This window comes from Amorphotheca resinae (genome assembly GCF_003019875.1).
Source record: "Amorphotheca resinae ATCC 22711 unplaced genomic scaffold M430scaffold_9, whole genome shotgun sequence".
NCBI classification, from domain to species: domain Eukaryota; kingdom Fungi; phylum Ascomycota; class Leotiomycetes; order Helotiales; family Amorphothecaceae; genus Amorphotheca; species Amorphotheca resinae.
In genome coordinates this window covers 225,793-242,567 of record NW_020194479.1, presented here as the reverse complement: position 1 = coordinate 242,567, position 16,775 = coordinate 225,793, and the positions used below count along the sequence as shown (strand labels likewise).

General features: G+C 47.7%; 6 protein-coding genes across 6 annotated transcripts; 3 read left to right on the top strand and 3 right to left on the bottom strand.

Moving 5' to 3' along the window:
- Nucleotides 1-15: 15 nt before the first annotated feature.
- M430DRAFT_277777 (hypothetical protein) lies at nt 16-2,037 on the bottom strand (the record flags this gene model as incomplete). The annotated part of the gene is made up of 5 exons (XM_024865718.1): nt 16-566; nt 616-950; nt 1,059-1,335; nt 1,385-1,629; nt 1,729-2,037. 5 exons carry the CDS (start codon nt 2,035-2,037, stop codon nt 137-139), a joined length of 1,596 nt encoding a protein of 531 aa, XP_024718808.1. The 3' UTR covers nt 16-136.
- A 1,455-nt stretch (nt 2,038-3,492) lies between these two features.
- Nucleotides 3,493-5,193, bottom strand: M430DRAFT_60017 (hypothetical protein). The gene is made up of 4 exons (XM_024868833.1): nt 5,032-5,193; nt 4,225-4,968; nt 4,025-4,149; nt 3,493-3,971 (listed from the first exon to the last, which is right to left on the bottom strand). Exons 1-4 carry the CDS (start codon nt 5,140-5,142, stop codon nt 3,908-3,910), a joined length of 1,044 nt encoding a protein of 347 aa, XP_024718807.1. The 5' UTR covers nt 5,143-5,193; the 3' UTR covers nt 3,493-3,907.
- Nucleotides 5,194-6,264: 1,071 nt separating this feature from the next.
- Nucleotides 6,265-8,803, top strand: M430DRAFT_43654 (hypothetical protein; the record flags this gene model as incomplete). Its single annotated transcript, XM_024867637.1, has 11 exons — nt 6,265-6,378; nt 6,440-6,473; nt 6,533-6,758; nt 6,810-6,882; nt 6,931-6,995; nt 7,042-7,245; nt 7,301-7,601; nt 7,644-7,705; nt 7,752-7,875; nt 7,925-8,711; nt 8,761-8,803. Exons 1-11 carry the CDS (start codon nt 6,297-6,299, stop codon nt 8,801-8,803), a joined length of 2,001 nt encoding a protein of 666 aa, XP_024718806.1. The 5' UTR covers nt 6,265-6,296.
- A 1,294-nt stretch (nt 8,804-10,097) lies between these two features.
- On the bottom strand, nt 10,098-10,906 carry M430DRAFT_20729 (hypothetical protein; the record flags this gene model as incomplete). Its single annotated transcript, XM_024864356.1, has 2 exons — nt 10,098-10,587; nt 10,611-10,906. The coding sequence occupies 2 exons, from the start codon at nt 10,904-10,906 to the stop codon at nt 10,098-10,100; spliced, it is 786 nt and encodes a 261-aa protein (XP_024718805.1).
- A 247-nt stretch (nt 10,907-11,153) lies between these two features.
- M430DRAFT_29398 (hypothetical protein) lies at nt 11,154-11,969 on the top strand (the record flags this gene model as incomplete). Its single annotated transcript, XM_024865875.1, has 1 exon — nt 11,154-11,969. The coding sequence occupies one exon, from the start codon at nt 11,154-11,156 to the stop codon at nt 11,967-11,969; it is 816 nt and encodes a 271-aa protein (XP_024718804.1).
- Nucleotides 11,970-14,674: 2,705 nt separating this feature from the next.
- On the top strand, nt 14,675-16,446 carry M430DRAFT_36069 (hypothetical protein). The gene has a single exon (XM_024866860.1). It carries the CDS (start codon nt 14,753-14,755, stop codon nt 16,295-16,297), a length of 1,545 nt encoding a protein of 514 aa, XP_024718803.1. The 5' UTR covers nt 14,675-14,752; the 3' UTR covers nt 16,298-16,446.
- Nucleotides 16,447-16,775: the final 329 nt, after the last annotated feature.

Here is a 16,775-nt window from a genome sequence, read left to right as displayed (position 1 = left end):
CGTGAAAATATGCTTGATAACAAAGGAAACCAAGATAGCAATGGCCGATAACGCAAGCAAGGACTGGTGCACACCCATGAATATAGAAGCAAGGTTTGTGAATGTTTAGCGCACTTCAGTTGATCCCCTCCAAGAGTTACATTTCAAAATGCATACCGTTTCCCGAGTGATTGCTGGGACCTGCTTCGTATCCTTGTTGACTTGGGCAACGAGCCATTGAAGTAAGTGGCCTGAAGTCTCCGTGAAAGTCGGAAGTAAAACCATTTGCGGACTTGGTATCCTCGTTATAGTTCGAGGAGTAGCCATATTCCGGGGGACGGTTATAAAAGCTATTGAGTGGATTGTAGAGCGGGTTGAATGTCGGATCGTAGAATACTTGCGGTGGGAAAACATGAGGTGCAGATCCGGTTCGGTGGTCCTGAGCCTGGGCTGACATTTCGGGTTGGTTGTTCTCTTTGCCAAAGATCCTCATAGGAGCTGGCTTAGCTAATGGTGTTGGAGAGCCTTGGTTGGCTTGATTTATATTGGGCAGATACTTTGACAGGCCATGACCGAGGAAGTCGAACCTACAAGTTTAGTCAGTATGGTTTACACGAAGAAAATAGACTCGTTTACTCTGGTTCTTCTAGTGGACTCTCAGTTCGACCTGGGCTGACTTCGGAGGCATCTTGAAAGATGCCAAAAGAACGCTTCTTGTTCATCTCCCCAAGAGTCATTCGGAACTCTTCGTCCTCCTCGGCAGTTGGCATATATCGATTACCGAAGGCTGCCAGCGGATTCGGAGCTGATTTCTGTTTGTACGAGACGCGGCCCAAAGGACTGTGATATTGAGAAGAGGCAGTCCGCCGCTTTCGAGGGCTTCCAGCAAAAAAGTTCTTAGAACGCGTAGCTCTCGTACGAGGAACATTGACACTCATATCGTTGAAGGTTGCCTTGCGGGGGCTGCGACGCTTCCGTTTTCTTGGAGTTGGTATTTTAATATTCTCCTGTACTTAGTTAGTTTATGCTTCTTTTGCATTTGTGACTGCCAACTATGGCCCTGGGAGATCTTCACTTACTGGGCTATTCTCAATCGAGAGAGGACCAAAAATATCCCTAGTATTTCTCAATGCGCCATCCGCATTATAGACAAATTCCAATGGCTCAACAACTGTTGACGTTGTTATCATCTGCTCCAGGATGGATCCATCTTTGCGCTGGTTCCTCATACGCTTCATTTCAGGAGTGGCTGAGTCAAAAAGGTTCATGCCAGGCCAGAAGATACCTTTCAATTTGGTACTGTCGGAGAGCTTCTCGTTAACTTTCCCGTCATCCGGCTTCCATGGAGTAGTAAGCCTGGTTCAAGGTTAGTAAAAGCTTGCTATGGGTATTTTGAGGGTCCCACTGAGGATCAAGCAAGCTGCCAGGAATGGTGTTAGTTGGGGTCTCCTCGCGTGCAAAGTTGGGAAGTTGACGTCTAGTCGTTGGTGTAGAATATGTAGGTGGAAGCTGTTCCCAATCAGAGTTTGGCGTAGATGATCGCTTTGCAGTCGGCCAAAGGTGCATGCGAGGTACAGGAGCTCGGAAGATTGGAGTGACCACGAGGGATCTTTGGCATGCTAGGCCCCCTTCCTCCAACTCGTCCTTTACCTATGCAACGAAGGATCAGCAATTAGACGACTAGGCTTTTGGCCGAACTCTAGCTCCGATGTAAATATCGGCAATCAATGAAAAGTAAAAGAAACTTACGAATATATCAGATGACCTAGTCTTTGCTGCCTTCCTCTCCTTTGCAGTCTTCTTCTGCTCCTTGGTAGCCATACGCTCTGAGAGGAGTACATCGAGATTGTTAAGACTGTACCAACGATCAAAGTCATCGAGCTGCTGCCTAGCGCCGTGTTCTGACTGGGCTCGGATCTGGAGCTTGAAACGATGCGAGAGGTGTGACTTTGAAGATATGTGAGTAAGTAGATGGGAGACATCAGAGAAGTGAGGGATCTTCGGGCAAAGACTGCATCGTAGCTGGATCGAGCTATCGTTATTCTTCGGCTTCGGCATGATGAAGAGCCTTATCATGGGAGATGTTAGCAAAAACTGGAGTATGGAGTGGAGTAGGGAGTGAAGTAGGGAGTGAAGTAGGGAGTGAAGTAGGGAGTGAAGTAGGGAGTGAAGTAGGGAGTGAAGTAGGGAGTGAAGTAGGGAGTGAAGTAGGGAGTGAAGTAGGGAGTGAAGTAGGGAGTGAAGTAGGGAGTGAAGTAGGGAGTGAAGTAGGGAGTGAAGTAGGGAGTGAAGCAGAGTATCAAAGACAAAAGCTATATTAGGGAAAGTTGAGGCACAAGGCAAATCCCGTGTCTTCGTGGATACATCAAACTACCATTTGAAGCTCCAACATAGTGCTTACCTTGGATATAATATGGAACTCCGCAGATATCAATGGCTTTTTTACCGACCTTCCGCAACAAGGTTGTTCGTTTTGTCTAGAGTCGCCTGTCAGTTAGCAAATATTAAGCAAAGCTGCAAGGCAGTGTTGCAGGAGGTGTGAAGGAACGACACAATCCACGAAGTCCAAAGATTTGGGACAACGCAAAGGTGACAGTATAAAGCAGGTGCTAAATCAGCGTAGGAGGCGGGGGAAAAACTGCCTTGCAGACTGATCAAGTATCCGCTGCACTGCGCAGAGTATAGCTGAGAGTGATGTATGAACGCGATGAAGAAGAAAATCGAATAACCTGAAACAGCACCAATTAGCCAGCTGCCATTGGAGGTTCGGGTGACGCGTGAAAGGAGAAGCATTATGGGACGCTTCCTTGCAGAGTGCCCAAGAGCCCATGGTAATAACAGAGAACGAGTAGCCGCAATTGAGCTGCTCTCGCTGAAGAACGCACCCAATTGACAAGTTGAGACGCATCACGTACCTTGTAAATAGTATACAGAAGCTCTCCACGTATCGATGGCAGTGGTTTTCAGGTGCTGTGGCCACGAGAAGGTACGTCTGGAGGTGTCGAGCACGATATGGGGATTGGAGATCTGATGCTGGGAATGAGCAATCGTAGCAAGTCGAGGATGACTGCTCTGCACGAATCAAAGACAAATCAAATGCTCTGAAGCAAGAGAGATGGTGAAGACGAAGACGAGAGAGATGCGAGTGGAAGGAGGAAAGGAGGAAAGGAAGAGCGGGAATATGGAGAGAAGAAGTCGACGACGTCGGGTAGAGGTCTGCGGGGCCCTGAACTCACCTGGAGAAGGGAAGTCGCGACGAAAGAGGAATGGAAGGAGGGATGGGGATGGGGCAGATAGAATAGTCAACACAACACCAACAATTGTCAATTGTCAATTGTCCAACATGATGTATTCAGGAGAGATCAATTCCGGTCTTCGTGTCGACGCGTCAACAAAGGCCGACAGAATATATCCTCATCGAGGCTCTCGGTTACCGAACCGAGTACCCTTAGCATGCGCTTCACCGAATAGTACGCGGGTAGGGAAATCGAATCAGATTAAACAGTTGAGAATAGGTAGGGTAAAATAGGAGAGACCGATCAGAGCTTTCAATTCTCTAAACAACATCTATACTTGCGAAGCATCCAAAAAGAGACAGAAAATGTACCCTCGAGCTACCTAGGAAGCAAAGCAACGCACCTGTATCACCAGCATTTGAAGTAGTCAGGGTCTTGCTACGCCTGCTTACCCTCATGGGCCGATGACTTCTCTTTTCTCCTGCCTTGTATCCTCCAACCATGATGTATCGGTAGTAGGTTATTAGATGGCAGGAGGTATCCCGCGACTCGGGATTCGAATTGACGAATGATTGAGGGGAGAAAGGATGATGAGATCTACAAGGAAAAGTAGGGGGGCGTTACCATTAGATGTGCAGACTTCACTTGATCTGGCTTATGATGCATGCCCGTTCTTGGGCAACGTGCATTAATTACTCTATAGGTATCTCCTCCCGTGGTCCAAGAACTTGCTCGATGACCTTCCTTGGCATACAACTATATCTAATGTCAGCGGCCCGGGGTCAAACTCGGGGAGCTTAAAGACTTACTATACAGCATCCACTTCCTCCAACCCGGGGTACCCCAATAAGCTCAAACCTGCAAGCCCAAAAACGGTATGGAAAACATCTACCATATCCCCCGGTCTATCCGCAAAGCCACCTTGTTCAGTATCCTATGTTAACATCCCGTCAGCACCATTCAGTGTCCATCCCCTCTGCCTTGTCTGCCCCGGAATTCTCCCACTCACCTGACATTCCAGGATGAACTTCGTCAGTTTCTCTCCCTGGATCCAATGCAACTTCCCAATCATCTTCAGACTACTCGCCACCCACCAACTATAACAAACATCCTCCAGCTTCTCTGGCCTACCGTTTAATCCACCCCTTTCAACTTGCCTCTCACTCAACCACCTCCCCAGCTTTCCCTGATCTACCACTTCAAGTCTGCCCGCAATGCTCAATGCCGCCAAACATGCAAATATCTGACCCGCATGGCTTTCGGCACCCGGCGAAACACCATACCCACCATCAAAATTCGCACAGCTGACGATATAGGCTACCGCCTTCTCCACATCAATTAAATGCAGGAGACCCAACAACGACAGGGCATTCATTGCCGCATACAAGAACCTGGTATCCTCCTCGCCCCACTCATCTCCTCTGAACGTCCCCGTCTTCCGATCCTGCAAGCCAGCCAGATACCGCCCCACGCCCAGCGCTCCGCCGCCGTTCTTTCCCCGCGCCTCCAGCTCCCCGAGCCCCTCGCACATAACCAACACCTGCACCGCGCTGACTGTGGACAGCAGATGCGGGTCGTGGCCCGGTGCGGCTCCGAACCCCCCGTTCTCACCCTGGCATTGAAGCACGAAATCGATGACCTGCGAGCGGTCCAGCGCGTCGGGGTGGCCAAGGAGATGTAGTGCTGTGAGACCCCAGTATACCCCGTTGAGGCGAAGGTGTGTCGTGAGGTGGTATTCGAGCTCGTCTTTGCGCTGCGAGGAGGGCCGTTAGTGAGGTTTGGCCTTGGTGGGAGGAAATGGGGAGGGGGGAGATACGTTGTCCAGGGCTTGGATGTATTTCACATGTGCAGCGACCGAGAGCCGCAGCTCGGTCGGGAGGGAAGCGGTAGAGAGGCCGGCACGGCCGGGTCCAGATACGAGGGACATTGTGGAAGGAATTTTGTTTGATTATTTGGAAATAAAAAAATTACCTCCCTGGACGTTGAGGTTGGAGGTTACAGCTTCCGAGGAATTAGACTTGGTGGCTGGCCGGCTTTTTTGCGAACCAATGAGATGGGATGCCAGCCTCGTTGGGACCTCGCGGTTCTGAGAGGCTTTGCCAAGACTTGTGGCGGTAATGCGATTCGCTATTATTGGTTACAACCCTTGGAGTCCGGAGGGGGAGTCTTGTCCGGCATTTATTAAGAATCAGTTCAAGCACTGCACGGTAAGGTGATGGTTGAGGTTGTGGATCCCATTCCCTTGCCTGTCCGAGCTCGAGATATAGCCAAGTAGCTGGAAGATGCCAACTATCAGAGAACCCGGATAATTGTGGCCTTTGCACTGCTTTTATCCCCAATAAGGCCTTCAAATCGATCCACATAATCCCCCCACACTCCATCTTCCCCGCAATATCAACCCATCTCTCTATCTCACCCCGCGCTCTAAGCCATCCACCCTACGCTGTCCATCCCGTTAACAGCCTAGACAACCTCTCCAGTAATTCGAGTTCTGAAATGTCTCTAACAAGGGCCGCACTTCAATCACTGTGTTCTTGGCAATTGATGGAGTGAGACTCTGTGAGAGGATGTGGTAAAGGGAAGGACCACGAATGTTTCAAGCCGGAAAGTTGTTGAGATGATACCAGTGAGTGGTAAATTATCTTCTCTTATACCATCTGCAGAACTCACTCTGCAATACTCGTTGTAGGTGAGCTACACCTTGGAGAAGCATCACTGTGGTTCAAATGTGCAGCAAGGACAAATGAGAACAGACGGAATAGTGTCCACAATCAGATGATAAGACAAAGACAAATGGAAGAGAGAATTTAGAAATACTTGATTTGGTACAAAGAATAGTTTTTTGCAGATCTATATCTTCGTAGCTTTATCTCTTGCTGGTTTCTGAAGCCAATGATTTCGCAAACATTCAAGGCAATGTGGATGTGTGTGAAAAGTGACATCCAGAGGTGCGTGCACGGGTCGCTCAACGGCATGTGCACGAGGCTGAGAAACCCATAATTCTTCGCACGCTCCAACCCTCTTCACCTCCCTAAACATTCATTCCGTAAAAACACGCTGCTGGTACCTCTCGCCGGCGAGATGGACTCTCCAGCAATCATCGGTTTCTGGGGTGGGATGGCCCTGCTGATCAGCTCCATCACCGGTCCTGGACTGACTACAAGTTCGTCATCCGAATTCCGAACTTCGAGCCCTTGAGGACATAATGCTGACCGGCGTGGCAGTCCCTCTTCTCTTTCAGGAGGCAGGATGGTTTACGTTCGCGTTTCCGGGTCCCTCAAAATATATCAGAAACTGGCTAATAAACGCTCCTTCAGTCCTACTCTCGCATTCCTCGTTTTCGGCGCAATCGCCGGCCTCGTGTCCCTCTTTCTCGTCGAGACCATGTCCACAATTCACGGCAACGAATCCTTCCAGTCCCGGGTCGAATATGCTACGGTTGCACATCTATACCTTGGGAACAAAACCCATTTTATAATGCAGATTCTTCTATTCTGCGCTCTACAGAGTGTTAATCTTTCGAGCATCATCATTTCGGAACAGGTGGGTCCTTGCATCTGTGTAGGGATAGATCACTAACGGTCGGATTGATAGACCATGGATTCCTTGTTAATCAAAATCTTTCATAAGACTTGTGCTATCAGTTTCACTGAAGGCGCAATTTGTGGTAGGCACCCCGGAAATATACTGAGTCGATGTAAGCTGATAAAGGTAGTTTCCGAGATGAATCCAAGTGGCTCACCCTTCAACTCCTATATCCTAGTATCACTTGGTTACGTTGTAAGTTTGAGCCCATAGTTGAATTTCGGATGACTGACTGAAATAGATATCCGCAGTGCTGGTCATTCCCCTCTCGATGATGACTCTCGTTGGGAACATTAAGTTCCAGCTTGCCTCTGTTGCTGCCCTCTTCTTCGTTATGATTTCCTGGATTGCCATCTTCGTAAAACACGGCCTGAATCAAAGTATTCCTGCAATTGGTGATAATCAAAGCAGCCTTGTCGGATTCGTACTCAACAATTTTGCCTTTGTACGTTTAGAAAATTCAGCGCCTTTCACAAATTACTGACTACTATCTCTTTTAGATTACCACTGTACCCTCTTTCATAAACGAGCTTTCTCGTACGGTTTCCATACACAGGGTCATCTCCTATCCTATTGCCATATGTGTAGTTCTGTATTTGATAGTTGGCCTGCTCGGTGCTGCAAGCTTCAAGACCAGCAGCTCAACTGATATTCTCGCAACACTGGCAGCTGCGGACGAAAACAAGGTTCTGACAATTATAGTCAATATTCTCTTCCCGGTTTCTGTTCTCGTTACATCGGTTCCAGTATTTGCTATTGTAATTCGCTACAATCTCGTGAGAGGCAATGTCTGTTCTGAGAGTAAGTAAACTCCCAATGGATATAACTGAGCTAACTCCTCAGGATATGCCAAGATTTGGGCAAGTTGGCTGCCTTGGGTTCTTATCATACCTTTTCAGACAAAAGTATGCCTCTAGCAGCTAATTCCATACCAGACTAACTCATGTACAGGGCTGGTTACTCGTGGTAATGAACTGGACGTCACTGATATTCGGGTCGAGCACCAACTTTATCATACCTCTCCTATTTTACCTTACGTCGAAGAAACATTCTGCCAGGACTGCTAATGCCACAGGTAGAGGTTCCCTTAATTTATTCATTATCTTATTTACTCATGCTTCTAGGTGCACTCGCCCCCGGTGATGTCTTCATTCTATATGAAGACCGACGATCTACGCATATCGTCCAAAGAGATGGGGATCCTTTACCAGCAATAATCACCTCTTCCGTAGAAGACGATGCTCGGTCAGCACGGGATGCCAGATCCTCGCCCCTGTTAACCGTCTACCCACCAGCTTCACCAGCTTCATCTAGTCGTGAACGTTTGACTCAGGATGCCGACGCCTTACAAGAAAAAGGTACCCTCGAGGAAGTAGACCTTGGCCTCGCAAACGGACGACAAGAAGGTTCCTCATCATCACTTGACCCTTCTTCTATCCCCCTGCGAGTTGTTTACTCCCCCGCTGTCTCCCGCAGCGGTAGTGTAACTCATGCCGACCGCCCCTCAATCGTCCTCACCCGGCACGACGGCCCGGGCGATACTACGCAGACAATCAGCGCGGAAGACAACTCCGTAATTTCCTCCCGGCTCCGGTCCAATTCTTTCGAAGCCCGCTCTATGGCCGAGAGCACCGTATACCGCCGCAGCAACAACACTCCCACTGCCTCGATCGGCGACCCCTCGCCCGCAACCCTAAGCACCCCACCAGCCCCCGCCCCTGTCTTAGGATCGAGCAACCGGAATCGCCGGCTAACAATTGAAGAAGTGGCCGAAGAGCCGCCCGGGTATGAACCCGCCCCGGACGTCGTCTTCCGCGCCTTTCCCGAGAAGAGCTGGTGGAGCGGCATCGTGATCGCGCGCATCGCCCTCGTTGTCGTCACCGCCGCCGTCCTGGGAAATCTGATCTATACGTAAGCCACCCCCTCCCGTTCGCGGACACAACCCTGATGCACAGCACAGCATAATCCAGACGGCGAGAGGCAATAGTCCGCTCGCGGCTTGATCTAGTATACCATTTATAAAAACCATGAACCGCATCCCGGGTGGTCTCAGAACGCGCGCTTCTCGAATAGAACAAACATTCATCGATTGATCTACCAATCTGGCCCCCACGAACCCATCAACCTTCTTATACTAATAAACTTTTCTAATAATTAATACACACCCCTGTATCACAAGCACAGGATTCGGGGTTTCTTTCGTTGTGAGTAGTGGCTTTTGAGGGGTTAGAGTAATGGTTAGTCTAAATAATGATGAATGGTCGACACCTAGATAGATAGATAGGGAGGTAGGTAGGCAGAGAGATGAATAGATGGGTATTTGGCTTCTGATATCTATATATGTCTATATGTAGGATATTTAGCGTTCTACAGCTTTGATAAATATACCTTTCTCTGGACGTTAACCCACTTCACTGCTTTTCCTGCTTTTCCTGCTTATTTGCACCTCATCCACCTCACTCCACCCCTTTTCGAAGGAACTCATTTAGAATTTGACGAACTTTATCGCCTTAACGAGATCTTAGACTACAGATAAGGTAAATTTGATAAATTCAGATGGCTGGGTTCCTAGCTCAAACCAAAAAACGGAAGATCTACAGAGCGTTCGAAAGTTGCCATTGACCTCTTATTGAACGGTGTCTTGTAGGTTCGAGATCCAGATCACTTTCGCGGGTCAGACGGACTACTTCTCTTGGAGACGAAAACCACGATAACAATAAAAATAACGATCGCAACGAAAATATGATCACAGCGAAAACAACGATCACAACAAAGACAACAACAACAACAACAACTTGATGAGGGTACGATACGGGACCTGTCACCTTTCGCCTCGTCTCGATGTACGTGGTAAAGTCGGTGGTATGTGTCTTGTTCTCTCTAGCTAGCTAGCGGAATGGAGGAGAAGAGGTTCTAAAGGCAAGATGTAGGTTGCGACTTCCATACCTTAGGTAAAGCTTGAAGCATGAAAACATTGAAAGACTGCCAAGAAAATCCAACGCGTGCTGTCCAGGGTTGAAAAGGGGTAGCGAGAAGGGGGCCTGCCCAAATATAGTGCATCCAAACGAGATCCGAGGCTCTCTAAGCGAGATCCGATAACCCCCCCTTTTATCCTCATCCAGACTGCCACTAAAATCTAGATTCCTAGGTAGAAATGGCTCACCAAGCGGATGGCGCAGCAAGCGAGGTCTACGAAGATTGTATTTCATGGATGAAACTGTGAATGCTACTGATCGTTGTGATTGTTGTGAGCGCCAAAAGAAAGATGGGGAATGATAAGCCGCCTTCTTCTCTCAACTACTCGCCCAGTCGATAAGTGGCTTTCATGTTGAAAGTCTTCTCCGGTATCATCAGATACCCTTGTTGGTTGGCCAAAATCCTCTTGCCTGTGACTTCCTCCTCGAAATCGCAGTTGTAATGCGTATGGCCAAACGCCCACATTCTCACAGCAGAACTTTTCCAACACACTTCACCTCTCGGATCAGTTACAAAGCCTGAACTGACTTCGCTTCCCTGGTGTTTGGGATTGTTGGCCCTTGCGTCACCACAAGGGCTGTGATGTGTGAAGATGACAATCTTTCGCTCTGGCTCTTCTCGTTCTACTTTTGCAACTTGCTCATTGAGCCATCTGAGATCGGTTTCGTGAGCAAGGTTGTGATCGTCAACTATCCACCTTAGAATAGCCTTGAAGTCCACTAGCCGCCCGGCTACAGCGTCTTCTTGATCGTCAGTTATCTTGGAAAAGAGCGTGCATCCCAGAATCGTGAGCTTTCCGGTAAGGTCATGTCTAGTTGATCAAGAAAGACAAACTTTCCGATCGTTGATTTGGCATTTAGGCGCTTCATCTTCTCGGCGAACGCATTAACCTTGGCCTTTGCGACGGCCAGCGACATAAAATACGGTTCGTGGTTTCCGAGTAGAAAATACACGACCCAGTATCGCTCTAGCTGTTTCTCCAGGAAGTTGAAGAGACGTTCATCTCCAACGTGACCGATGTCTCCCAACAGTGCAAGGTAAGGAGCTGTTTGTTGAAGGTCGAAGTGATCATATGAAGGGTGTGTTTCGAGATGGAGGTCGGACATGATCTGGAATATGGCGGAGGCCATGCTTGACAGTCGACAGAGAAGTCTTTCTTTCAAGATGAATGGTCTTTGGGAGAGTATGATGACAAGTACCTAGGTAGTAAGTGTTGTTGAATTGATTTTGATGGCGATCTAGCGGCCGCAACCCCACATTCTAACCGCCAACTTCCCAAGTCCAACGTACAATCCTCTCCAATCTTTCTCGATAATAAGTCCAAAGGTTACAAGCATTTCTTCAGATACACTAGGCCATATCAACTTCACATCCTTCATGTCTCGATCTCCTTCTTATCTCTGGAATCTCCCGCGCTTCTGGCGCTGGCTCTCGAGAAAGAATGATGAGCCTCATCAGATGGCAGCTCCACCAAAATCACTTGACGACTCCCTCAGCGACCTATCTGTCATGGAGAACTCAAGATCTTCACCCTGCTGTATACTTTACGAAGCAGGCGTTCCCTGCGTCATATGGGGTGAACATGCTCTGACAGCTTACGATATTCCTACAATTGTGTTCGACCTCTTCCTTCTAGTACACGATCCAGAAAGCGCGGCACGAGTGCTAGCTTCTCACGGGTTCAGCCGCACTACGCCAAATCCGAGATTCTATAATATTCCACAGATGAGCCACAATGTTCCCCGCCTAGGCCAGACACCTGCGAGCGCTGTCCACGATATGGCAGACCTACCGAAGGGGGACGACGTGAACGCCCCGGGTGTGATACTCCTTCCGGCCAAATATTGGCGTTACAAGCTTCCTCTGACTGTCAACGAGGTCGACAACTTCATCCCATCATTGTCAACCTTGCTCAACACGCTCATTGGCGTCTGGATTGATCTTCCCGACAATGCTGCATTTCTACGGGATCATATCGCGATACATATTGGATATTTCTACGAATATAATCAGGATGTACGAAAACCAGATTTCGAGAACGAACTTGCTGCCGAAAACCGCCAGGTCCATTTTGAACTGCTGCGGGATCACTACTCGCCATATGCTTTCCTCACGAAGAAGTGTCAGGAGCATCATCGAAACATTAGGAATCAGATTCGACTGGGTCGATACGAGCCAAGGAAAGTTACTTGATAACTGGCCACACGTTGGTCCAGAGCCTTTGAAACAATGCGACTGGACACAGTGCGAATCTTCACTGCTCGGCTCAGGCAGAAATCAATTGTGCCTTCAGTATCTCGAGAGTCAATGGTACGAGAGGATGACAGAGGCTTTGACATTTTTGGATACGTCAAATTTACTTGCTTGCAGTAATCGTTCGGTAGGCCTACCCAATACAATACTCGGTTAATCACTCACTGTATTGGGTGAGGGAGGGCAATACGCAAAAACCAGCAATACGCAAATCCGATCCCCTACCACCACCACTACTACTCTTTTACCACTCAATATAGCATCTAAAGACGCTAACATTGAAGCCGCTATTAACGCTGCCTCTAAGGCAAGGGATAACCATTCTGGACTCAAGGGAGCAGCTGCCGTAGTCCGCTTTTGGGTGCTATATCACCGTCGAAATAGCTCTTTAAGGGGTGGGCACAACATAAACCTGTCAGTACCACAGGATTTAGCTCTTAAAGAGTATATCTATATGCTCTATGCCTGCGGCACTCTTGCCAACCTGAGGCTATTCAAACTGCCGCAAATCGAATCCTCTTTTACTCGCCACTACTGCCCTCCTCCCCCGCGTTCAGTACCCCGCCTCCTTACACGCCTAATAACTGGCTCGAAAACAGTACACCTTTCTACCTTACCTTCCTGACTTGCGTCAATTCTAGTTGTTCTTTATCAGACCTTTCTCTGGTCTCCATCGTGATCTTCTCAATTCGTTTGCTTCGATTGACTTGCCGCTCTGTTCTCTTGCTTCATGATAGGGATAGTAGTTGTCGAATGTAGCTAGCTTTACAGGGATTGATATTCCCGCGTTCAATACCTAGGTAGCCTTGTTTTGGATATTTAGGCTCTCAGGTACCTATATCAATATTCAGAGGATATCGCGCCTGCAATTGTTAATAGCATTCTCCTTTTTGAGTATATAGAGTAGTTAGTTACCCTTCTGTTTACTTTAATCAAGTCATTATCCTCTGTCCGATCCCTCCCGTGTAACAAGTAACTCTGAACTCATGACGGCACTGCCGATACTAACAAGAAGTCAGGATATGTGTAGAAAAATAGTATGTATTCTGCATACTTAGTACAACTATTCCCTATCCACAAATCCAAAAAACAAATCCAAAATCCTTCCCACTGTCTCACTCCTCTCGCAATGTCTCTTGCAGCTATCGCGGAGACAGTACTTAGCGGTAGTCCAGATCCTCGGATGTACTTAGGTCGTTCGGCGACCACAAAGTTAAAGACGGACAGAGGGAAGCCATATAACCTAATAACGGTTTACGGTCTGTCCCTCTTTCTCTTTTAGCGATGACTCTCCTTCTAAGTAATCTCATACCACATCTTCCCGGCATGAGTGTCTCCGGTCCAGCGGGTCGTTGGGCAAGAAACCAAGAGCTTATAAAGCGACTACATAATCCGTTCGTTTTTTTTTATTACGCCGCGTCAGATCTGAGTAGGACATCAAAATAGAGAAAGAAAGAGTGGTGAAAGAACTTACATTCCTTAGGGGGTGTCTGATGGACACTGGCAATGATCTCGAAAATGTTAACCACAGCCACGAACAGCGCTCCTACTTCGAGACAGTAAAGCAGAAAAGACTAATACATAAGATTATAGTATTCAACTAGAAAGAAAAGTGCTGAGTTATTTTAGAAAATATTAGTACTTATTGGTGTAGAAATAAGAAAACGTAGCAAGACAAGAGTAAATAGAAAATCGGTAAAAGATACAAGGTAAAAGACCAGGGTCGCTACACGGAAGCTGCAAAGCGTAGATGTTTTGATGACTAAGCAAATTTCTGGCGATTCTTTGTACGCACGACCAACGGAATGTAAACAATTTTAATTGCGCAACGAAACCGGAGTAGAATGCGTAGAGAATATCAATTAGGTTATTTCTCTTGTCGTCACTTAGGATTATCTTGCTTTCTATAAGAAGCTTAGGTAGGTGGCTTCCTTTTAAACTCCCTACTTTAAAAATTGAATAAATAAATAAAGTGGCTAAAGCTTAGGAAAATTGTACAATTTGCACTTGCACAGTTGTCGCTACTACCACGTTATAAGTAATAACATTATGCCACCAGTTTTCTTATAATAAGAAGAATCACATACCTAGGTACTACTAGTAAGTTAATAACTTAAAGTAAACAAAAACAATCTAATCTAAGGTATAGAATAGAAGTATTTGTAGAGATTACTAAGCTTTAGTATAACGATACTAAATAGGTAAGGTAGCACTATTAGAGTGTCACGTGATAATAGCACGTGATAGAGTGGCAAATCAAGTCGATTTTAATAAATAAAGATTGAACATTCTAGGAATAGAAGATTTCTACTAAATTCTAACATTTACCTTTAGTCCTTAACCTCTAATAGTAAAGCTATAGTTGTTAAAATTGTTAAACTTGCTGGCTAGCTTTAACTTTAGACTATCTCTTAAAATCTTCTATTTTCTTCTTTAGGTTTGTTTTTAATGTAATTCTTAGATCTTTTCTAAAGAAAATACTTACTTAAGTAAGGTGTCTTCTAAAATGGCTAATAAAGGTGTTAAAGACCGGATTTGGTTAGGCGGGTTGACTAGGTTACATAAGCCTTTACAAGTCGCGTGTTTCTAGTACTACCCTTCTTTGATTAACCTCGACGCGTGTTATTAACAACGACGTTACCCTACGAAAGACCGAGGACGGTGTCCTTTACTTACCCTTAGGGAGGTAGGGTCCTCTAAACCATCACTGTCTCGAAGAGATAATGCGACCGAAAACCTATATCGGGCTAAATGGCCTCCCTCTGTCCGGCTTCGACTTTGTGGTTGCCGAACGACCTAAATACATCCCGGGCTCTGGACCACCGCTAGCCCCCATCTCTGCCATACCTGTACATGACCGGGACGGGTTCATCATCAACAAAGTCCAGTTCCAGAAGCAGCTACGGTACCTTGTTGGGTATGAGGATCAGCCGCATCTGAGGGTCAGTGTGCAGCCGCAGAATATCCTCGATTGGGTTTCCCGCTGGGCGCTGGAGAAGTGGGAGTCGGACAGTTATGAGGCGGAAGAGAGACGGCGGGAGGAGGAGGAGTTGCCAGCAATTCTGGCCAAGGAGGAGAGGAGGCGGAAGCGGTTGGAGGCGATGTCACGTGCAGCCAAAGGGGTTGATGGTAGAAAACTGAAGAGAAAGAGGATCTTCGACGACGACGCACCAAGAAAGACAGCGAGACTGCGCAGGATCAGAATGAGAAGCCCTCCTAAAGAAAGCCCTCCCGGGCCTCTCAAAGCTGCAGGTCGCCGTGCTCCCGGCCAGAGACATCAGGTTGAGGAGGAGGAGGTTGTGTTTACATCCCCCAGGCTCTCCCAACACTCTCAGCAGCAACCTTCTTTGTCAACTCCATCCCGAAGACTTGTCAACAGGAATCTTCTAGATTCAGAGAGTGAGGAGATTGGATCCATAGACACAGATCTTGCCCTTGATCTCCAATTGAAAGGCCTTCCGAGCATGGCGCAGTCTTCCCGATCTGTCAGCGCGTCACTTGATCCCGGCGAGGAAACCTCTACCTCGACGCGATCAGAACGCGACTCCTCACCTGCGTCGCCTCTCTACGGTCAGAGTGCTGTCGCAGCTACCTCCAGTCGAGAGGCACTCAAAATCTACGAGGAGCTGGAACGGAAGAAGAATCCTGACGCGGCATTACTCTCTCGAAGCCCCAAATCCCCGTTCAAGAGAAAGCTCTACCCTATCTTCGATAAGCCCTCCAAGCCAAGCCTTTCAATCCCCCTTCGAACTCAGCCGTCCCCGCTCTCAGTGTCCAAGATGTCTGAGCTTGAACCGGAGCCAGAAGAGGAGTCAGAAGAGGAGAAGCAAGACCAGAAGCAAAATGATGAACAGAACAAGAAGCAAGATGAAGAATCGAGCGAAGAGCCAGATGAAGGAGGAGAAGAATCTGAGTACGAAGTTAATGCTATCCTTGACGAACAAGTCCGAAAGGAGGACGGCAGGCGTGTTCTCTACTACCTGATCAACTGGGTGGGCGATTATGCCAACTCTTGGGAGCCGATGGAGAACGTGGGCGACGAAGCTATCAGAGTCTACAAGGAGAAACGGCGCCGAGATAGAATCATGGGGATCGATGGTACCAGAGAGAGTAGTGATGATGGAGGATCATTCGTCACGCCCGAGAAGCCGAAATATGGAGATATGCATGGGAAGGCAAAGGGAACGACTCCAGCGGAGCCACACAGAGGACGACTCATGTATGACCAGAATGATGATGAGGATGAGGTTGATCAATTGAGCTATTGACCATCCAGGTCCTAAGGCTAGCTGGGGCATACATGGCATTCGGTAGAACAGATACATTTGGCGCACTGGGTTCTTGATCACGCGTGGCAAGGTTGCATGTTGGGCAGGGACGCTTTGAGCACTCATCAGTACAGAGATATCAATCCGGATAGGGTTACTTTAATAACTGATTTGCTGATTTGCCCAGTTCAGTCAGTGCTCCTGCATGCTGGTCCGTGAAAGTTTCACGGCATTGAGGATGGTCATTTCTACATGCACCGTTTCTATCACTGCCCATTCAGTGGAGCTTGAGAATGTGCACACAGGAGCAAAAATGAAGCTTACGCATACGTAGGTATTCTCTTCATTCATCTGGGGCAACAATCATCATCTTTAGTCCACCCCCCGCTTTCTGAAATACCGAAGATTACTCGCTCTGGCACACTTCCATTCCACTCCATTTCCATTTCCATTCCCTACATGCCTATCGCGAGATTCT